At 39.8% G+C, this 24,096-nt stretch overlaps 1 protein-coding gene across 1 annotated transcript; it reads right to left on the reverse strand.

Annotated features, from left to right (window-relative positions):
- Positions 1-12,758: 12,758 nt before the first annotated feature.
- Positions 12,759-22,904, reverse strand: lss (lanosterol synthase (2,3-oxidosqualene-lanosterol cyclase); the record flags this gene model as incomplete). Its single annotated transcript, XM_083902775.1, has 20 exons — positions 22,811-22,904; positions 22,115-22,223; positions 21,815-21,936; positions 21,622-21,718; positions 20,716-20,851; positions 17,537-17,645; positions 17,234-17,352; positions 16,985-17,082; positions 16,818-16,845; positions 16,534-16,590; positions 16,368-16,439; positions 16,239-16,289; positions 15,981-16,130; positions 15,684-15,780; positions 14,895-15,000; positions 14,423-14,488; positions 14,270-14,350; positions 14,023-14,193; positions 13,535-13,613; positions 12,759-12,896 (listed from the first exon to the last, which is right to left on the reverse strand). Exons 1-20 carry the CDS (start codon positions 22,887-22,889, stop codon positions 12,759-12,761), a joined length of 1,965 nt encoding a protein of 654 aa, XP_083758901.1. The 5' UTR covers positions 22,890-22,904.
- Positions 22,905-24,096: the final 1,192 nt, after the last annotated feature.

Genomic DNA, 24,096 nt, shown 5'->3' on the forward strand with positions numbered 1-24,096 from the left:
TGAGATTCAACCAAAACAGCAAAATTGTTTTGATTTGTTACTTAGCAACCGATTAAATTAAATTAATATATGGCTATTTTTTACTGACAACATCTTCTACCTCTTCCACCTTTTTTTTTATCTAAATAAATATCAAGAACAAGACACGGGCGTCCTCATACAGGCCTGTGGGCTTGTTTCGGTGAAAGTCTGCATATCAGCATCATGTGTTTGATTGCACAGCGTTATCTAAATGAGACGCGGGTGATTGCACTGGCAGTTTCAGGGCGTAATGACCGAGGTGAGGCTCAGTCAAGCCTCCCTGGACAAATAGAGTCCACTTATTATAGGCGAGAGAGGACGGAAAGAAAGGAAGAAACAAACAGGGAGACATAACTAAACAGAAAGGCAGGACACTGCAGAGTTAAATGTTGAGTATTTATCACACAAAGTCATCGGTTTCCCCGAAACACAACATTGATGAAAACTCAACGATGAAAAGAAGGATATTTAAAGTTATACAAATCCAAATTTATACTATTGTATGAAGAAATGTTTAATAGGCAGTGAAATTTATTTTTCATGTTTGACAGGAGGACCTCCAGGAATCTTCTCTAGTCCGAGTCACTGCTGCAGGAGCTGCTGGAGGACTAGACGGCAGAGGTGGACACAACAGACATCATCATTATTATTAGTGACCTGATTTTACCATTGAGATTAAAAATGTTTGGCTAAAACATGCAGCAATAACAATAAAAAAGGAGGATGTGCTGATGAAATATAATAAAAAGATAACATTTACAGTACTCGACAATAAAACAGGGCGACAGAGTGATTCTGTCAAAACATCTACAGCCACATTCATGTGACTTATTCAGTCGTTTTTTATGGGATGTGTCTGGAAGGACAAATTAAATGAACCTCGATCCTTGAACTTATATTCTTTGTAAATTGCACCAATTGCGTGCAGAACTTTAAGCTATGGTTTCATACCATAAACATGGAGGTAATAAACTCAGGATTGCCTTAGAGATAAAGAATATGCCAGTCTATAGACAGATAAAGACAGTGATCCAACCCTGGCATACAGAAGACAATGGCGACTAAGGGATTTAAGATTATGACTAGTCTGAAAACAATGATTGTAACCGCAGAAGAAAGTGGCATCATCGTTTAATAATACTTCATCTCTTCATCGTCGACCACAACTCTCCTTCGTCTATCACCTCTGATCCAATAAACTGCTGTCTATGTTCCCCGGGTCCTATGTTCCCCGGGTCCTATGTTCCCAGAGTCCTATGGTTCCAGGGTCCTATGTTCCCAGGGTCATATGTTTCCATGGTCCTTTGTTCCCAGGGTCCTATGTTCCCCTTTTTTAAAAGTGGGTCCTATGTTCCCCAGGTCCTTTGTTTCCCGGGTCCTATGTTCCCCTTTTTAACAAAAAGGGTCCTTTGTTCCCCTTTTTTTTAAAAAAAGGGTCCTATGTTTCCCGGTCGCATACAAAGCGGGGACCATAGGACCCGGGGAACATAGGTACGACTCCCCTATATAGCTAGCTAGAGTAAAGGGTGTGCAGTTCCAACTTTGGCTGCGTTTGAATGAGTTATGCAAACGATATTCGCTGGAAGCTCTACTTTTAGCCCCCCTAACTTACGGCCACACTCATTGATATTGTTTGTATAAGAAATACAAGCGATATTGATAACACACTCACTGGTTTTTTGCACTAAAAACAAACAAAAACCAGCACAGTCAGGAAAAATGACTCTGTCTTACCCCATGACACTTCTTTCCTTTCTTGTGGCACTTTCCGTGCTTGTGACCGTGCTTGTGCTTGTGCTTGTGGTCGTGGCCATGACCGTGGCCGTGGCCGTGACCATGCCCGTGCCCGTGATCATGACCATGCCCGTGCCCGTGATCATGACCATGCCCGTGGCCTTGGCCGTGACCTTGACCACAACCAGGTCCAGGCCCGTATCCGGGGTATCCTCCCTGACCGTGGGGTCCAGGAGGACAGGTCGGTGGGACAGATCCTGGAGGGTGTTGAGGGTAACCCCCTGGATGTTGAGGGTAACCCCCTGGCTGTTGAGGGTAACCCCCTGGCTGCTGAGGGTAACCCCCTGGCTGTTGAGGATAGCCAGGGTACTGGTTTCCTGTTCAGATATGAGTCGAGTCAATAGTTTTAAAAACAGTGACCGTTATGTGCACAATCCAGGATTAATTCTGTTTTATTTTGGGAGTAGCTGCTTACCGTGGTTGTTTGGGTACATTTTGGTTCACCAGATGATCCTGAAAATGAAGTATAGTTTAAAAAAAACTTATCAAATACAGTCCTAAATAGACAGAAGTCAAAAAGAGCAGCAGATAATTACAGGTGAACTTACTGTGAGCTGGAGAGCAGTAGATCCACAGAGAGACGGAGCCGTCGTGCACCTGCTGGTCCTTTTTATGTGCAGCCGCACCTCAACTTTGTCACCTTAACTCCCATCACAACATTTCTGCCTTGTGACCTAACTGGGTGTGCATGTGTGTGTGTGTGTGTGTGTGTGTGTGTGTGTGTGTGTGTGTGTGTGTGTGTGTGTGTGTGTGTGTGTGTGTGTGTGTGTGTGTGTGTAATCTTTAACATACGGTCAATAAATGAATCACAATCCCATATTTGTTGTAGATACACACAACCACGCCACAACGGCAGGGCATTTTCGTTCAATATGGCTTTATGAGGATTTGAGTCTCTTCTAAGACAATTAGAGCAGATATAAAGATAAAAAAAACAAAAAAAAACGCTATGCAACTTTTAACACAGCAAATTAGAGCTTCTTCACTCAAGACAATGCTCAAGTGACAATGTCAAATAAGATATTATAGCATCATTCATTCATTTATTATGTTTTCATCCAGTGTCATTTGTTGTGGAGCTTTTACTTTTGTTAAAAACCTATTTCTAATGTGTCGTAGAATTGATTAAATCAGCCCCTAAATCCTTATTTTACAGCTGAGGATTCATGTGAATGTTGGCAGTGGGCTGAGCAGGGTGTGTTAACGGTTGGTGAAAAGCACTGCTGTGAACAAAGGTTATAATTCAGCCTTCCCTGGGTAAATAAAGATAATATCAGTGAACACTGATAGATAGAGTAATAACTAACAATGAATAAAGAGACGAGACAGTGTGGATAAACATGGTTTTATGTTGTTTGTTGCAAGAAATATAGAATTAGACAGTAATTAAAGCATTTGCAGTGTATATAATAAATGTAAGTTTGAGGGTTTTTTTAATAAGTAAGTAAGTCAGCAGTGGGCAGATGAAGGCGTCCAGGTGGAAACTAGTCAGAGTCACTGCTGCTGCTGCAGGAGGAGCTGCTGGACGACTGCAAACAACAACAACAAGACATTTCATTAAAGATTTGTCCGTCTTTTCATCATTTAAACAGACACAGTGAACCTAGCTTCTTATTAAAGTGATTTCCTGTCAAATATTAGAAGGAATAGTATTTAATTAGGAATATTAGAGGCTGTAGATCTCACTTTTTATGGTTCAATAACTCAACTGGATCTTACCCCATGATACGTCTCGTCTTGCTGGACACAAGGATCGTGACTATGTTCATGTCCATGGTCATGAGGACCATGCCCATGCCCATGTCCATGTCCATGTCCATGGGGTCCATGTCCATGCCCATGCCCATGTCCATGTTCATGGGGTCCATGTCCATGTCCATGTCCATGCCCATGGTGTCCACGTCCATGCCCATGGTGTCCACGTCCATGCCCATGGTGTCCACGGTCATGGGGTCCATGCCCATGTCCATGCCCATGCCCATGGTCGTGGGGCCCGTGTCCATGCCCATGGTGTCCACGCCCATGGTGTCCATGTCCATGTCCATGGTGTCCACGTCCACGCCCATGGTGTCCATGACCATGCCCATGTCCATGGTCATGGTGTCCATGTCCATGGTCATGGTGTCCATGCCCATGTTCACATTCACATCCGCAACCATTTCCTGGTCCATGACCTTGGCCTCCGTCACCGCCACAAGGTGGAGCTGTAGGACAGCTCACAGGAGGACCCCATGGCTGAGGAGCGCAGGACTGATCTGGGACTGAACCTGGAGGCAGCAAATCAATTTTGTTGAACTCAATTTTAGTTTCAGTCATTTAAAAAATTATTTAGAAGAAAACTCTTTTTTTACCTTTGATATGACTGAACATTACAAAGTTTCCAATCCAAATCCTGAAACCAGAAGATGATAAATACATTTAAAAAGTGAGGACACATCATAGAGATAAATACATGCCCTTGCCACTAACCCCTACCTTAACTGTCACAACTAAGTGCTTAACCTAAATCCAAATAATCCCAACCCTTAAACCAGGTCTTAACCATGTAAAAGCCCTTTAAAGTTGTGTTTTTAAGTTGTTTTGGACCTTACAAAGATATAAATACAAGTGAACACACACAGTGCATGGTACTGGATGCTGGAGCTTCAGTGTGAAGGAAACAGCAGCAGCAAGACTAGTACATTTTTAGACCAGTACTTTCACTAGTGGTATTTTACTTACTTGAGCAGAATATTTCAAAACTCTTCCCACCGTTGTGTAAAAGTTACCAATTTACAGCTTTAACAGATGTCAACCAGGTCAATACGTCCTCACGAAGATGGTTCAAAACAAAAACCTGTTAGCATAAAGAAACACAAGCACATATACAAATGTTCTAGTAATTATTCATATATATATATATATACACAGATGTCAGATGACTTACTGTGTGCAGCAGTGCAGTTCCACACATGTGAGGAAGCCGCTCCTTTTAAACAACACAGTAACCATCATCAGGGGCAGGGACACAACTGCAGCTCCAGCCCCTGCCGCCCCCTCCTTTTTCCATTCATTCTTCGTTCTTCGTTCTTCTTCTTTTTCGTGTCCATACATGAATGTGTGCAAATCTGTGTCTTTTACAATCATTTACCACAATCCCAAAAACCTTAATATTTTGTATTAAAATACTTCAACGTAAAATCACACATATCAACACACTGAGTCGCAGGCTTTTAAAGCCATACTTAAGTTTGTGTCTTACTACTACTACTACCTTACATCACTGTTCAAAAGTTTGGGGTCACTTAGAAATGTCCTTATTTTTGAAGGAAAAGCACTTTTATTTTCCAATGAATATAACACAAAGAAATTACAATTTTGAGAGAAAAAAAGTAAATTTTGAGAAAAAAAATTTTAGGAAAAAATTTACATTTTGAAAGGAAATTGACAAAAATTTGAAATTTTGAGGAAAAAAAAGGAATTTTGAGTGATTTTTTTTTTAAAGTAAAAATTTTTAAAAAAGAATTGAGGAAAAAATTTAAATTTTGAAAAGAAATTGACAAAAATTTGAAATTTTGAGAAAAAAAAGTTTTTGTTCAAATAATTGATCTTTTCTATAGACAAGTGGGCATTTTGAGTTATTTACAGCTTCTGAAGGTGCGGTTTCTAAGCTTTCCAACGATGCTCAAACTATTTTTGTCAGAAAAGCCTGAACGTTTGGAATGAATGAGTTATTTGCCTAAAGCACTTATAAGATAAGATGATAAGAATTTACTTTATTGAACCCCAGACATTATGTGGATGTTTTGCTGATAAAATATAGCCCAAATTGACCCCTGCTTTAGGGGTCACCACAGTGGATATTCTACCTCCATCTCACCCTAATCCTAACATTTTACCACAATTTAGTGGAACATCACACGACATCGTCACAAAACCAAAACCTTTGCTCAGGATTGTTTCCTCTTGATGTTCCCATCACGGTCACATGAGGGTGAGAAAAGATGGAAAAACAAAAGTTGAAGTAAAAAGAAAAGCTTTTATTGCACCGGAACCCCAAAAAAAATACATCATTTCGAACAAAAGCCAGCAAAATCACAAATACACGAGAAACCAATTATGTGTAGATAAATGTATGAGAAAAATAAAATAAAAATCTCCATTTTGATGACTTGATTCATCTCAGTGGCTCCATTTAATCGCAATCACTGCTGGAGGAGGAGGAGGAGGAGGAGCTGCAGGAGCTGCTGTCAGACTGCAGGACAAACCAGAAACACAACAACAGAGACATTATAGCATCACCTGGTCTTAGTGACAACTGACATTTGTACTATATTATATAGAGATTTGACATTAGTCCAGAACATTTGTGAAGAACTCAAATGTGACCAGAGTGATGTCAGAGTGATGTCATGCTGCAGGTTATTCCTCGACCCTGCAAGGCTTATCATACTTTCCTGTTTTTAAATAAGTTTGTGTGGGTTTTTCATTATCATTATCATTATTTATTGTAAAATGCTGAGCTTTAGTGTTAGTTTTTGTCCTAATATGGAGTATTTGCCACGGTGCAAGATTCAAAAACACACACTTCATATGAACCCAGAAGGATTCGAAACACATTTTCTCTACAATTTTGGTGAGTTTTATAAACACACAATTCATTATATTCGTTAGTTTTATTATTAAAGATAATAATCTTGGTTGAAATGTGTTAAGAAGGATGAAAACATGTGAAAATAACGCTTTATCTTAATTGCCTTCACTTACGCGATCAAATACTTCGCCAATGTGCTTAAGTACAAAATTCACGTATCTGTACTTTATTTTTTTATCTATATTATTTTTTTCTCCACTACATTTCCTTAAACTCTCTTTGTCACGCATTACTATACCAAATAAAACCAGAAGAAGAAGAGTTGGTACACTCTTGGAAATAAAAGTGCTAAGTAGAACCATATAAGGTTCTTCGGCTTGTCCTCAGGTAGGTTCTCCACCTGGAACCCTTTATTCAGGAAAGGGGTTTTAAAGGGTTCGCTGGTTCAAAATGGTTCTTACTGGAACCATTAGTGTTACCAAGAACCCTTGAAAAACCCTTTCTTCGGGAAAAGGGTTTTTCAGAAGCAAATGGTTCCAGGTAGAACCTCAGCCCTTGCAGAAGGACCCTTTTGGAACCCTTATTTCTAAGAGTGTAGAGCTTTTCTAGTCTTGAAAATCAGAGAATTACCTTATGATACTCAAGTACAGTAAATGTCATATACTTTAAGTACTTTTACTGAGGTAATATTAAATAAAAAAAAGTGATTTCAACTTCTACCAAAGTCATTTTCTGGTAACATACTTTTACCCTTTAAGATACTTTATACAAGACTGTCCACATTCAGGGCAAGTAGGATTGAGAAACAACAACATTCTCTTTCTCTTTGCTCTTTTGAGGAAATCTCGTTTCCCCACGTATCAGGCGAGAGGGAGTGCCGTGGCTCCAGGACATGGAAATTGGATCACAGCGATAAAAAGCAAGAGTTCAAACTGGCACACAACCCCATTTCGCCTCTCCTCCTCCTCCTTTTCTGTGTGTCAACTCTGACTCCAAATCGACATCTTTAGCGATTCTTACCCCATGAGAGTTCTTCCCCTTCTTGTGACACTTCTTGTGCAGGTGGCCCTTGCTGTGCTTGCCTTTCTTGCCCTTGACTTTCTGGCCTTTGCATCCATGCTTCTTCTTCCTCCCAGGGCTGTGGTTCCGGCCACCACCGTGGCAGCGATTTTCTGTAAATCAACGATCACAAACAATGTCATTTACACATTCGTTTACACATTCAAAGAGGTGAAAAGATAAAAAAGATGTTTACTTGGACTTGGCATTTCAAAGCTGTAAAACCTAAAAAAAAAGAGGAAAGGATAACATAAATTAAATGGATGCAACTGCGGTAGATGTGCATAAGCAGAGAGTTTTTCCACTTACCATGGGCTGCAGAAGGAGATCCACAGATGGAGTTGGCACCTGCTGCTCTCTTTTTACAGGCAGCCACACCTGAAGGGGGGCAGGGACAAAACCTTGATTGGTCACGTGAAGTTTTCCATCCAACCTATCCAAGTTATGGATGCAGCATGCCCCATTTTGTTATTATTGTGTCACAAAGAGACGCACACACATTATAGGGGCCAGTGTTACACACACACAGGCATGTAACCCGAGGTACACTGAGATAATTTGCACCTTCATTGTTCTCATATTTGATGATGAACCGGTTTGCCCTCACGCCCATGAGACGTTATCAGAGAACATATTTTTGTTTGAGTGATGGAAACTATGAAAAACTGTGCCATAGTGCACTGCACTCACCAAACAACACTATATAAATAATAGAAGTCGGGAGGCTGTTGCGTAATGAATACCTGATGTGCAACAACTGTGATAAACCCTTGTTTTTCTACATTACTGTGTTAAACCGTACATACAGAGGCTATAAGAATGTGCAATTTACAGTGTCTTATGTCTTTATTTGCAGTAAAACCTATAGGCGATCTGATGACATGTCAAATGTGATCGACAGAGTTCACTTTGCTCATTTTTATGTACAAAAATAAAAGATAAACGCTCTATTTTGTTGACTTTAGCACAAAAATAGACAAAATATGAAATATATATAAAATGAATTATAACTTCGTATAAGGGGGTTGTGTATTAATCTTTAAATTTACCTGCGGCACTGCACTCAGTGGGTAACGGGGGTACAGGGGTAAAGAAAACGTACGGTGACAAAACACAAGAGCAAAATAAAAAACACAAATGCAAATCACAAACGCAAACAACTGTCTTTGTAGTGTATTCATTTGAATATAGGACAAGGATTTGCAATTCATTGTGTTGTGGTTTTTATTCATGTTTTATTATTGTTAGTACGGTGGCCCTGAGGTGCAACACACAAACGCAAATCACAAAACAAAAAACACAAAATTCGCAAAACAAGAAACACAAATGCAAAACAAAAAACACAAACTCAAATAAAAAAAACCCACAACTGCAAATCACAAAATGCAAATAAAAAAACACACAAACGCAAAACAAAAAACAAACATGTCAATCAAAAAACACAATCGCAAATCAAAAACAAACGCAAATAAAAAAACGCAAAAAACACAAACGTAAATCACATAACAAAAAACTCAAACGTAAATCCCAAAACACAAACACGTGTGTTTTGCACCTCAGGGCCACCGTATCTGTGGATCTTCTCCATGAATAAAAACCACAATACAATGATTTGCAAATCCTTTCCCAATGAATACACTACAAAGACTAGATATGTAAAATTCAAACTAGTCAACTCTATTGGTTTTTTTTTTTTTTTTTGCGAATATTCCCTCATTTTGAATTCCATGCCTGCAAAAAATGTTCTAAAGAAAGCATGGACCACTGTTACATCACCTTTTAACAATAGATGGAATTCTTTCCCTTTCTAAAATGAACTTTTGTTAAACCTGTGAGTGAATATTTGCAACAAAAAAACAATCAGTTGAACAAATATGTTGTCTTTAAAGTGAATTTAATTGAATATAGGTTGAAAAGGGTACATAACACCCCAACTACAATAAAACTGGGATTTGTAGTTCTTTTAATGTTATCAGAGTAAAATACATTTCTTTGCCAGCAGGGGCGCTGTTGACACAGTAGGCAAAACAGGTCTGAGGCCCTGAACTGAGTCAGACAGGAAATGTGAACTTGGACTTAAGTACCTCAAAGTGATACTAGAGTAAAAGTACAAGTATGTTACAAGAAAATGACATAAGTAGACGTTGAAGTCTCTTTTTATAGAATATTACTTAAGTAAAAGTAGGTACACGCACCAGCTCACATCCTCAACAAACCAAACGTGACCAACATTCAAGAGAGAAAACTAAATTTATTTTTAAAAAGCCAATACAATCATTATCGGGAAAACACCATCACCACCAATAAATGAGTAACTGATGATAAGGAGGTTTGAAAGAAACACACATGAGTGCGTAGACGTCTCCATTTGGACGACTCGACTCAAACCTCGGCGGCTTCGTCTACTCCGAGTCGCAGTCGGTCGAGCTGCAGTCGCTGCTGTCGCACTGCGGGACAAACGGAACACACACAAGACAATGATTATTATTTCAAATTTGACATTCATCCAGAACTGGAACAACCTTTTTTTTTTTTTTAAACCCCCAATAACACACTTTAGATTTGGTGAAAAGAAAAGAGCAAAGTGTCTACTACGACTACTCTGCTACTTTTACTCTTCAGGAAATCCTGTTTTCCCACTTGTCATTTGAGAAGGAGTGGCGTGTGTTCTTTCAGAACACTGAAATATGATCACAATAATAATAATAATACAAGCTGGTGTTTCATGCGTGGCATTTTACTTACCCCACCAGATTTCTGCCCCTTCTTGTGGCACTTCTTGTGGTCGTGGCCCTGAGGCTTGTGTTTCTTGCCCCTGCCGCCTTTGTCTTGATTCTGCCTGTGACTGTCGGCGCTGCCTTGACCTCCCTGACCGTGGCTATGGCCGCCGCCGCCGCCGCCGCCGCCCCGGCCTTGGCCTCCCTGGCCTTGGCCTCCCTGGCCTTGGCCTCCCTTACCTGTAATCGGCAACACATATTTTTACACATTCAGCACAAAGAACGAAAGAAGAAAGAGGATGAAAAGCCAAAATGAAAAGCTGCTGTGTTGGTGTTTATATTTACCTGGTTTTGGCATTTCAAAAACCTTCAAACCTAGAAGTAAAAGGATAACAATTATTTGAAATAACTAAACAAAACAAAATATCAACTGCACCATCACCATCACTGCACGATATTCGTCTACTTACCACAGGCTGCAGAAGAAGAACATCCACAGATGGAGTTTTGTGGCAGCTGCTGCTCATTTATACAGGCAGCCGCACCTCATGGGCAGAGTCTAAAACTCGATCAACAGAACCTCAAACTTAAAGAAACCGCATGTCTGCGGGTTATCATGGTGTCAAACACGAATAAAAGGGACCGATTACATAAAAAGGGCTTGGTCCGATGCTGCTTTGCATGTACTGCACACACCTGAACCTATCCCAGAGTGAACTCATGAAACAATAAGAGAAGTCTGGATGCTTCTGAACTGAGTCAGAAACTTTGAATGGGAAAAGTGAACTTGTTGTGGAACTCACGACACCGGCTGCCTGCGAGCGTTTAGCGTTCTTTTTAAATGTGTTTTATTTGTTTTGTTTTTGCCCTGCCTCACTTCTTTGAGGGCACGAGTTAGACACGCCCCCTTAGACTCTTTGGCTTTCGACCAGTATCAGACTATATTTTTGTACTTTCTACAGTATTTTATTGTTTCATTGTATGGTTTATCGTTTGTTCAGAGGTCTATTGGGTTACTTTATTTGTTTGATTTATCACTGACGTCCAGCTGTTGTTTCTAAAGTGCCTTATAAATAAAGTTGCATTGGATTGGATTTGAGAAGTTCTGAGAGTGACATTCTCGGGGGTTCAAGTTGCAAAGTCGGCAGTGACAACTTAATCCCAATTCCTGAGTTCAGTTTACTGATAATCTGCTTGTTTTGGTGATTTTTGTGGGACTTTAATCTGAAAAGTGTCTTCTTGGAAGGTTCTGAGTGACTGTTTTTGTTGTTTATTGTTGTTCGACAGTGTAATATCCAGATAATAGTTGGGTTATAGCAATACAATAGTGTAATTAAACTAAAGAGAAACAGGTATTTGAATCAATGCTGATTCAAATTCCAGTTCAATATTCAGCTTTAAATCAATAAAAATAAAAATAAAAACTTATAAAGCATTACCACATGGGGATACCATCAATACACCAACTAATCGTCGTATAATTGAAACCACCAAAAGTACAGTTTGAACCCTAGTGATTTGCAAATTTGAATTTCTTGGTATATGAAACATACAATTGGGATTTGTGTATAAAAACTGTAACACAAACTAATTAACAATCCATCTTCATAAGAAGGTACTGCACTGGTGGGTGGTAACTCTCATTACCAAGTTATTATGTGGAAATTATGTTAGAAATAAGATGGTATGACCGTCCTGAACTGAAAGGTTAACTGCTTTTCTGGAAACTGCACCCGGAAAAAGCTAGTCGCCTCACAAAAACCAGTTCTCTTATCAATCACTGCGTGTGCTGCCGTCCAAAATAAAGGACACGAGAACCGCCTTCACAATCGTGCGCATTGTTCGTTTGTTGTCAAGCACAGAAATCCATCAGCTGTCGAGGGCTGCAGAAACCCCGCAGCATGCTTCTGTTTTCACCTGTCAGTGTGTGTGTGTACGAGAGGACAACACAAACAATGCATCAAATATTTGACCTGAAAAGCATCTGGAAAAACAATCCGCACGACCGCGCCTTTCACCGTCTCCGTACAAATGTAGGAGTGTCAATGAAAGTACAAGTGGTTTAAGAGCAGGTTACAGAGAACTCGTCCGCCACTACACTACTGACAACCACACTGTGACCTCATTTTTTGTGTTGTTTTGGTCAGGATTATTAAAAACAACTGCTAAAATAAACCATAACAACCCATTGTATTTTGGAGTTTATAATCTTAGTGGTGGTGTGAAAGTGTCAAACGGGGATTTAGGACTCAAATATAAACGCAAACACTGGTCTCATCTCGTCTTCCACATTAATATACCAAGAGAAAAACTTTTTTTTCTTATAAATGCTTTATATTTATACACAGTTATAAATCTGAGCAGATGAACTGGGCGTCAGTGTTGTGAGCAGCAGCTCTGATGAATGGATGAGCTGAGCTGGAATGTCAACAAGCAAAGTCAATGAAAGAATGAAGACGGCTTCGTCATGGATGAAAACAAAGCTGACGTGCAGACAGTATACACTATACTCTCCATTTTTTTGTTTAAAAACTTTGTGGCTCTTATTTTTGTTCTCACAGCTGTAGATGTTTTGTTTTCCTCTTTCTGTGTCCTCACAGCTTGACCTTGCCAGCTAGTGGACTGCTGGGGTAAAGTGAGGTGAAGCGTCCAAGCGTCCACACCGGAAAAACATTTCTGTAGGAGGTGTAGCTGATGGCGCAGCTCTTGTTGAACACGCCCGAGATATTTTCCTGACAAGGTGCAAAAACAGGACACTGTGTGTTAAATCCCATTTCATACTTCAGTGCACATTCATTTGTTATCGTTTGGACTGATTGCTGAGGAACTTATGGATAAATCAGTGGCAGATTGTACAAGGAAATGCAATCATTAAGTAAAACTGAAATGCTATAAAAGTGTTTTTATTCACAGTGTGTATGTACGAAATGAAAATCGCCGAGCAAATAACAAACGACGACCAGTTATTTGTCTTCAAACTCGCAAAATCCACACAGGTCTGAGGCAGAAAAGGCTCAGCTGTCACGTATGTTTCTGCAACGCTGTCAATCAAAAACGTGTCATGCAGTCATCAATCATCATGCAGAAAACCACTGCTCCATTGACTCCCAGAGAAGCTGAGCTTCCCTGGAAATGACGTTTTTGTCCAATCCGTCCCAAAGAGAACAATTGAAGCTACAAAAATATCACGTAAGACGACCCGTCATCCGTGATAAAAACAGCTGATTCTGCGCACGTTTAGTATTGAAATTTAAACACAACACGGATCATATTTTACTATGACATTTTAGAGGAAGCCGACCTTCACCTGCTGTCTTTAAAGAGCAATCAGCACTAGTGTAAATGATAAATATGCAAAGCAGACACTCACCTGTGGCCAGTCTCCAGTAGGTAGCTGCTTGTCGATCAGCAGCTGCACACCTCTCTCAATGGCCAACCTGTCAGGATGCCTGGTTAAACACAAAGACAATTACAAATAGAAAATGGGCTCTCAAGCAATACTATCAGACCTGGCTGAGGGAGCATTTGTGTGTATACAGCAGCAGGACAAGGGCAGGAGGGAGAAAGAAGTGTTTAACGAATGCGTTTTTGAGCAGTAGACTTCACTTCTGAATCTTTTCATGGGTTATTCTTTCTTTGTGTTTTCAGTCAAACTCCAGCTCGTTAGCAGTCACCGCACTTTATTAGCTCAATATTTTATTTATATTTTGTCATTTTACCAAATTAGGGCTGAACAATATGTGAAATATATAATTGTGATATAAAAGTCAAGGTTTAGTTCAATATTCGCAGTGTAATATATTTAAAACATGAATGTCTGTATAAATGTATATCCAGCTGTGGTGGAGAGCTTCATACCTGACAGCCATTAGGCCCAACAAGGCCCAGCAGGTGTTGTGGATCTGTGCAGTGCTGCTCTGGACGTAGCGCCGCTGCTCACACGACTCAAAGTCCTCCCCCCAGCCTCCGTCAGTCATCTGCTGGTTGAGCAGGAACTGACACGCTTTCTGTACCTCCACACACACATTCCTGCTTCACAGAGGGAACAGTTCATTTCATATATAGGTCCTGAGTTAATGTGTTGTGGAGTACTTTGTGTACTTACTCGTCCTTATAGACGTGACCCATACAAGCAAAAGCTTCAAGGCCAAACCATATCCCATAAGTGAAGCACACGGCCCAGGACCTGAACACAAGCAGATTTGGTCAGTTAGGTATGACATCAGATGGTGAAATCTAAAGTTTTAGTTTTTCTCACCCTTCCCACGATCCGTCGGGGCGCTGCACCCTCCTGCAGTACTCCAGTCCATCTCTTAGAGTGGACCTGAGGACGACAGAGAGGACTCTTTCACTGGTTCATCTCTTTGAAACAAACACTGAGAAATTATTCAAAACAATTCAACTAATAACACTGTCTAGATAGAGGTTGGCCTCATCAACTCCTGCAGACTCTGTTTATCATTTGTTTTGTCTTTGTCTTTTTATGTATATAATTAAGCTTTTGCTACTGTAAAAGCTTCAGATTTCCTGCCTGCACGTTGACACCCAGAAAGTACATAAAAACGGTAATTTGGAAATGTTAAGATAAATAAAAGGAACTGGTGTTTGTGCAATTTTTTATCTTTTTTATGGCTTTCTTTCTCATCAGGTCTTTTTAAGACAATTTAACATCGGTCATAAATACAACCAGGACACGTTTTCAGCACATTTCCTCCAGTACGTAAGTTTACCTTATCTCTTCAGCGCGGTGCTCAGGATAGACCTTCTGGAAATGCCTCAGTGCCTGCATTACCGCTGACGTGCACTCCACATATGTATAATCTATCATGATGTCGCCTGTTTGTGTGTGAGATACAGACACAGAGGACACAGTTTTAAAACAAAAAAATAAACAAAATTCAGGGAAATATGAATAATAATATTTGGTGATTTGCCCTTTGACTGCACAAAAGGAAAAAATGTTTCCTCATATCTGGAGAGTAGTGGAAAAAGTGGCTACTAATTCGATGTTGAAACACAAAATGTCAAGTTTATATTTGGCTCCTTGTTTCCCTTTTTCTGATCTGCCCTGAGTCACACTGTCAGTTAGATCACAGAGGAGGGAGTTCCCCTGATAAAGCTGGAGTCACGCTGTATCGTTGGTATATAGGTAATCTTTCTTCACCTACACTACTTTGTTTAATGGCATAATATAGATTAGATTGAAACAAACATTTTAAAGCTTGAAATGAAAAGAGTAAAGTTGAGTAAGGTGCTGGCAAACACACTGTAAGATAAGATGAATTTATTCCTGTCAATGAAGAACTTCATTACACGGTAAACCCTGCTCTGCAATGTTATGGTTCAGAGAGGCGGAGTCATATAATGACAGGTAATGAGGTGATGCATCAGTGATGGGAGTGTCAAGTTGTCCAACGCTTTGATAGGGCCATTAAAGTACACTCTGAATAAGATTAAAGGCCACTTAGTTTGTTCTTTTGAGAACCAAGTTATAGGTAACCCTTGAAAACGCCACTCACCAAAGACCTCGGAGGGGTTCAGCAACTCCAGGAGTTTCCCTCCTCTCTTCGTTTCATATGTGGCAAATCCACCATCTGAGTTTTTCATGCTCAAAAGCTACAAAGAAAAAAGAGACACATGATTTAAAAAAAAAAAAAAAAAAAGGCTGCAAAACTGCAGGAATATAGCAGCAAGTTTGAACTGCTCACTGCTTGTGTTTTCCTTGACAACATTTGTATTTTTATGAGCCTGTAATCCCAAAATACTTCAAAAAAGGGTAAATAATCGTTCCGTTTCTCATTTCTCTGTGCACTCACGACGTTGACTGCATCATACAGACGCTCTTTAGTGACAGACTGGCTGAGGAATGGACAGAGTTCCTGCAGCAGCATCACAGATTTAAGGCCCTCAGCCGTGCAGTCGGCCACAATCCAACCACAGTCACGGGTGCTGAAGGGGAAGCCTCCCTTAAAGAAAAACACACAAATATACATTACCGTGACTGAAATTACTTTTAGACATTATTTCCAGAGATTTTTGACAGTAATGGGGAAAAAGGTGTTAAAGTGCTTCACCTTGTTCATCTGTCGGTAGTACTTTTTGTAATCAGGTGGATTGTCAGGTATCTGGTGAGTGGAGTGGAAAAACCAGTCAGTTTGTTTATTGCTCTTTAATCAACATCTGTAATTAGGGGATATGCACACCTGTGTGATGGTGAGGAACTTATGGGCAGCTTGGAGGCACTCGGATAACCTGGGATTGTCCTGGGCTCCTGCCTGAAAGAAAGCAACCACACAAAAACATTGATGACGCTAAAGTAATACTCTTCTGACCATGGTTCAGTCACAGTTACTTGTAATAACTCGTTACCTCAAGGAAAGCCTGAACAGCAAAACAAGTATCCCAGAGTTGAGATCCATTGGTTCCCTGTGCAGAAAAGAAATGAGAAACGCTCAGATCAGGTTATATTTGAACCCACTGAAACTCAAATTTTTATACGGCAAAAATACAGGCAATGGAACCAGTAAATAAATCCAAAATGGTGCAATTGGGAAAAGCATAGTTTCAAAACTACGGTATCACTTCTCTACCGCTCAATATAAAATGATTTTATTTATATTTAACCAGAAAGTACCCATAGTACACAGTCTCACCTGCATTTTCATGCCGTCCAGTCCCAACCTGGAACACAAAGAACTCACGGTTAGATCAATTGCAGTCTGCATCCAAGAGCTTCTTCAAAAAAACTTCAGCAGCGATGAGCTTGAAGTTGAAGTTTAACTGATAAGATGTGAAAGTGGTCAGAGACTGTAGAACTGACCAGAGGTAGTCTGGGATCCTGGACACGTGCTGCTGAAAGACTGCAGAGGAGGGGCCGTCTACATACCAGCGAACCAACATATTGATCGTCTTGGAGATCTGAGGAGAAAGACGTATTTGTACTTTAAAAGTGCCAGATTATGTAAAATAAGAAGCAGATTTTGTCTTTTGTACATAACAGAAGACCAAACAGTAAAATTAAAATGTTGAATCTGTGTTCTTTGTTTTGTAAGTCAATCGTTTTTATTACCGGTCCAATGCTGATGCACTTGGTGAATTGGTCGTCAGCCTTGATATGTTCATACAGCTCTTGGACAGCCTTTTCTCTGAACGTGGTGCTGTGATGTGCTTCGTAGACGTTTAACACCGCTGCAGGACAACACAAACACGGCCACGTGGGTTAGTGGAGTGAACTCAAATGGCAGCAATTAGGAAAACACCAGTGGAAAAAAAACATCACGTAGAAGGGAAAACATTCAACCATTTCCTGTTTTACCACAACATGTCTATTCATCGCCATGGCTCCCAGTGTGCGTGTGTAGTGCATGCTTACTGTAGGCAAAGGTGAGCAGTGTGCTGTGAGGTGTGTACATGTCACATGCTGCCACATTGTTCCTCTGAGCAGGCCAGTTGATGGTGGCGTAGTCCTGGACGTAAAGCTCCTACAAAACAAAACACACGACGTAAGAAACCCAAGAAAAGGTGCATAAGGTCTCAGTGAATGTGAATCATATGCTCTGGTCTTAACAAGCACCACATTAGAGCATCTCTACAACACTGACGTGACGGGTACTTGCAGTGCATTCTAACAAAAGCTCTCTTTTCACGGGTGACTTCAACAGCAATGATGAGTAATCTCACATTTGGTACTAAAGATCCAGTGAGTAAGAATTGATGACATCTCATGGTGAGACTGCAGATTGCAACAAAAGGAGAACATCCCCCCCTCTCTCAAATGCATCATGGCATGAGCATACTTGTGTCCACATTAGTGTAGTAAGCCTCTGCTCCTGATTACAAAATGCTTCATCTGGCGAGTTTGTCTGTGAGAGCTGCTGCAGAAATAAGATGATAAACTGTGTGTGTGCAGAATGCAGGGAATGCATGGAAATAAAACTTTTGCAACAAAACATAAAGTCAAGTTGACTCATATCTTCCTCTGCTCTTGCATCACCGAGTATCTGCTACCATCAGCCACTTTCCACCGATGTGCAAGAGCTGTTCCACACAGTTCACAAATCAATGCAGAACCAGTGTCCTTTGACCATGAAAATGTAAGGACTTTGAGTGCAGTTTTAAATACCAGTTAGGTGCTACAACTAACTGTTGTTGAACATTGCAACACTTTGAATGCCAGCACTGCTTCGAGTGAAATGTTCATTGTTTGTTTGTGTTCCAAATGACTAACTTAAACAGTTTAGAGGAACAGGAGAGACGGGTTTCTCCTGATATAATCAGCGTAGTTATTTGTCGAGCATCTAATTATAAGTGTGTAACCATAACAATGACTCATAATAAAGCACTACAGTTTTTTTTAAATGGAAAAGTTGTTTTGATAAACAACTTCAAGATTCTGGCCTTGGCATTTAGTCATAGATCGTAATAAAAAAAAAAACTGTCAAATAAAACATTTAAGGTATTTCAATGAATGTGTCTTGTGGATTTAAAAAATAAACCATTTAAAAGATTGTAATTTTAACATCCTGTGGTTTGTGAACCACTGAACTGAAAACTGTTCAAAAAGTTTAAATTGCGACTTTGATCGGTGGTCTCTTTTACATTTATCTGTGGCCGCCAGAATCAATACAATAAAAATGAATATTTTGCCTCGTTTTATGTATTTGTTTCAATGCATACCGATTTTTATCCCTCGCTCCTTTTTTCGTAAACTCGACAGCATTATTTTGGATTTTATTTGGAATAAGAAGAAACCTAGGTTATCATTACAATCACTTCAAAGAACTAAAGAACTGGGAGGGATGGCTCTACCAAACATGCTATTTTACTATTGGGCGGTGAATATAAGGAGTTTAAATTTTTGGATTCAGTATAAGAACTTGGAGGCTCCGCCTATGTGGTTAACTATAGAAGCTAACTCTACACATCCGGCCACATTGCAGTCTCTATTACACTCACAGCTCCCCTCCTCTGTCTCCATGTATACAAAAAATATAATTGTAGTGTCTTCATTGAAAATATGGGCCCAATTCCGTCGCTTTTTTGGTTTCCAATCACTGTCCACTAAATCTCCTCTGATTGGTAATCACCTATTTCCTCCCTCCTTGATGGATAATGCTTTTTTATTATGGGATCGATTGGGAGTGAGGTGCGTCAGGGACTTATTCATAGACGGGATATTTGCTTCTTTCCAACAATTAGTAACCAAATTTTCTTTGCCAAAAAGTCACTTTTTTAGATTTCTCCAAGTGCGAAGCTTTGTCTCGAGTACATATGCTTGTTTCCCGGCTTTACCTCCTGACTCTGATTTGGACAGCTTCACGAATGCCCTCTCATCTCTTAAAGGGGCTGTGTCTGCTATATATTCCAACATTCATAAACTCAGATCAGGCCCCTTGGAAACCTATAGAACAACTTGGGAAGTTAGTCTTGGTATAGAAATTTCAGAAAGCATGTGGAGTGAGGCTTTACGCAGAGTGCACAAATCTTCCATTTGTGCTAAACATTGTTTTATTCAATGTAAGGTTTTGCATCGTGCTCATTATACAAAAGAACGTCTGTCAAAAATGTTCAAGGATGTGTCACCGTCTTGTGATCGCTGTCATCAAACCCCCGCTGATTATATTCATATGTTCTGGCAATGCCCACATCTCTCTAAATACTGGCAAGAAATATTCTCCACCCTATCTACAATTACAGGTGTAACAATTTCTCCAAATCCATTTACGGCTGTTTTTGGGGCTGTGCTACCCCCACTCAGCCTCTCCTCCTCGCAAAAAGATACCTTGGCCTTCACCACATTTCTTGCCCGAAGGTTAATTCTATTGAGATGGAAATCGGTTCCACATCCTACACATTCGCAGTGGCTTAAGGATGTCCTACACTTTCTAGGACTTGAAAAAATTCGGTGGTCACTTCGTGGACAATCGGGAAGGTTTGACAGGATTTGGAGCCCTTTTTTTGTCCTAGTTAATGACACGCAATCTACATTTACACCAGACTGATTGGGTGAATTAATATAACATTGTACGCTAAGGTCACTTAATGATACGTTTCATCTTGCTCATTTAAAATGTTTTATTTTTTCTTTATTTATTTGTTTGTTTTCTTTTTCATTTGAAGCTGTCTTTCCACACTTTGTTTATCTCAATTTTTTTTTTTTTTCTGTTATGTGCTGGGGGAGTGTACCGAAAAGGGGAGGGGGGGAAGGGATTATTTTGTCTTCTTTTTTGCAGATTCTACCCTATTGTTGTATGGTAACATTGTTCTGTATTCTGCATTTGTGATTGTTCTCTGCAAATAATAAAAAGAAGTTTAAAAAAAAAAAAAAAAAAAGTTTAAATTGTGATGGTATTTTATCGTTCTTTTAATGAAAAACATTTAATAGGTTGAATGGCAAATTGATTCATCAAAAACTAATCATTAAAGAAATGAACTGATAAAACTGACTGCAATGTAACCCAACTTCAGGCTAAGCCAAGAAAAAGGGGAAAAGGGATGCTCCTCCTCTGTTCATTATTTAAATGTGTGATGCAAACAGTGGGGATTCAGCACCTGTCTGAGGCTGAGGATCAGAGAGTCTTCCTTGGCTGTTAGTCGGACAGCGTAGCAGTAGCTCATGGGGAGGTAGACCTGGCGACAGTGACACCACAGAGTTGAGGGGTGGGCTGGCATCCAAGCAGGAAACAGCCTGAAACAGACGAAAACAACCACATCAGAGCCAGAATGCTATTCTTTTATTAAAAGATAAAACAAAACAAAAAAACAACACCTTTTCAGCTTTCAAGGGTTTTTGCAAAGGAAAATTCCCTTTGCATTCCTTTTAAAAAACCTTAGCTAAACTCTTCAGAGTGGGAAAGAGGTTGCACAGCACCCCCTAATGGCCAAAATGGGGATTACAAAAACAAACAATATTCTTACCAAACCCCTGGAAGCACATAAAAAAAGAAAAGAAAATCAGTTATATTTTTATGTTTTTTTCTTTTTTTTCCCCAAAAGAACACAAATAACTGGTTATTACCCTAAAAACAATTTAACTTGCCTTTCAGGTCATCTGTAGCTCCTAGATTGATCCAGAACATATTAAAATATACTGCTTTTTACCTTAAAGCAGATCCATACATACATTTACATAAACCAGATTTAATTGATCAACATATGCTTTTCTATGGTCATCTGATAAAATATAACAGTTCAATGAAAAATAAAACGACTTAACTTCAGTAACTAGTTATTGAACAACACCAATGCTCCGTCATTATTGCAATTTACATTTCACATCTGTGCTGCAATGCAATTATATACTGCATTTTCAGTAAAAAATAATGTCTAAACTAAATATTAAATGCATGAAACAGGTCATCAAAAATAAACAAAAAAATGTATTTTCATTTACAGAAGGTGCATTTCTTATTGTCAGTGTAATTAAATGAGTTGATGGGTAGAGAACATCGTGCTCACCACATCTCTGGTAGGAGTGTGTTCATTCCCTCCCAACTGTAGACATTTAAAATGGCCAGCCAAAATTTACCCCATGAGGGAATCCCCACAGCACCACCTGGAACAACATTAAAAAAAACACAGTGAACATGAACAAGGAAGTGAAGCACGGCCTGAAATGACAGTAATTCAGTGTCAACCTTCTCCTCTTCACCTTTACTGTGCAGATTATTTCTGGCTCGAACCATATCTGGATCATCAGGTTCTACTCCCAGAATCCTTAGTGAGATGTAGCTCAGTGCTGTGCCAAAGACGGTGGACTTATCTTCGATGTGTCTGCAGAAAAACACATCCATAATGCATCTATATATCACGCAGTCTGTGATTTCTGACATTACTCCTGGACGTTTTCCGTAGCAGTGGACAAATTACACTTCAGGTAAACGCTGCAACAGTCGAGATGCATATTAGACAAGCTTGAAAGTGAAAAGATGACAAACAAATAGTGACTTACAGACCCCAGCCTCCATCTGGCAGCTGCACTGAGCGCAAGTACCTCACCATCTCCTTCTTCCAGGCCTCGGGAAGATGGATCTTCGCCACATGACATGTGATGAGGAGGCCTGAGGAGCAGTAGAGATGGTTGACAATTTGGCATGTTCAACTCGTCACTCAGGGACTGTCTTTCAGACACTTAAAGTGCACATGCACTTAATTTTCACTACCACACCTAATATTTATCTGGCAAGACAGCCATCATCACTTCTTGGTATTGCTGTTGTTTTTTAAGTACTTTATAAATAAAGTTGGATTGGATTGGATTAGTTATTGGTAGATTAATGTCGGTCTGCCCTCTTGTGGACAGAAGGGGATACAGCAACCACATGACCACATCACTGGTAAAAACAAATCTGTGTTCACATAATACATGAATATTAGGCTAAATTTAATTGAAATTTTAATAAATATTGGAATTAGTGTTATATAGGGAGACAGCTCTTTACTGTACATACCAGTATTGTGCAAAGGCCTTTAAAATGCCAATAATCACAGGACTGGACAGACATAAATAAAGCTGGTGGTGCGCTGAGATTGTTGCATAGTGCTGTATTAAGGGCGTTTTTTAACTAAAGTAAGCATTTATGACAAAAGATACACATTTTTCAGGATAGAAGGGAAATAATAACATGCAGAGGACAGTTTGTCTGACCTGGGAGCAGGAAGAGAGGTCCACCATAGTCTCCAGCCCAGTGACCGTCCTCAGCCTGAAGGTAGCTGTAGAAGTTCATGCCCTTCAGAGCGGCATCCACCGATGTGAGGGCAGCAGGGGATCCAGACACAAACGTAGTCTGAGGAGAGAAAGCATAAATATGTAAGCCAAATGCTGCATGACAACAAAGTGTAGATCTGTGTGTGTCTGTGTTGTTCAGAATAGTCGACGACCCACAGCTGTGTGCATATAAAGAGATGCAAAACCCACCGTGTCCATTCCCAGTGAGTGAGCTTCCAGCATGGTCTGCTCCCTCTCTGGAGTTTCCCGATCTTCCACATAACGCCAGGTTTGTCTGCCCTCGACATTGGTCAGCCTCCAGCGGCTCAGGTCTGTGGCAGGCTCCGTCTTGTATGGACCGCCACGTCTCCGCAAGTGCCTAGCAAGGACATTTTTTTTGCATTTTAATGATGTAGCCCCCTTCACATTACATTATATCCATACGTTACAAGGTATGTGAAGATAGTACTTGAGGTAGAATAGTTTGAACTATGCACTCAAGTGGTCAGATGTGAATTAAAACACTTTTGAGGCTTAATTTTGCCATCAAGTTTGATGTTTATTGGTCTGCTCTCTCAGGATTAGCAACAAATGGAGGAAATGAAGTCTTCGAATCGTGGTTTACCAGATGTATATAGTAGTACTAGATATATACTTTTAATTCAATGCCACACTAAGCAGCCACAATATTGGTTAGTGGCTGAGCAGTTTAAGAAAATACCCCAATTTTGATAGAGGAATCCCTTCATGTAGCCATTTTGTAACAGCATAAAATTAAAGCACATTCAAAACAAACTGTAATGCACAAATCAAATGTCATATACTGTGGTTATCCATATACAGTGTGCATACGTCATGTTATAAAGTGGGGGACAAGCAAAGTCTGAACATACAGTCAATTTAAGTATACATTGAAGTTAGCAATATAATTACTTACACACATTTTTAGTGGGTGAATGAGTGTTCGTTAAAGTTAGCTAAAATAAGTTTACTACAGCCATTCTCATTCACGTCGTAGCTGTAAAACAAGCATTTTTACAACAGCTTCCTTATTATTTCACAAGAATAAAACGTTCGTTAACGTTAAAAACGAAAAACACAAATGTATACTTACGTTCCCTCAGTCATAGTTGTGTTTGACAGCCAGACAATGTGTGAATTTCTTCAGAGATGCTTTAAAAACTCTGCCTACTCTGTTTCTCTCTTCCCCTCTGGGAAGTGTAGTG

This window comes from Microchirus variegatus (assembly GCF_963457635.1).
Source record: "Microchirus variegatus genome assembly, chromosome: 16".
Lineage (NCBI taxonomy): Eukaryota > Metazoa > Chordata > Actinopteri > Pleuronectiformes > Soleidae > Microchirus > Microchirus variegatus.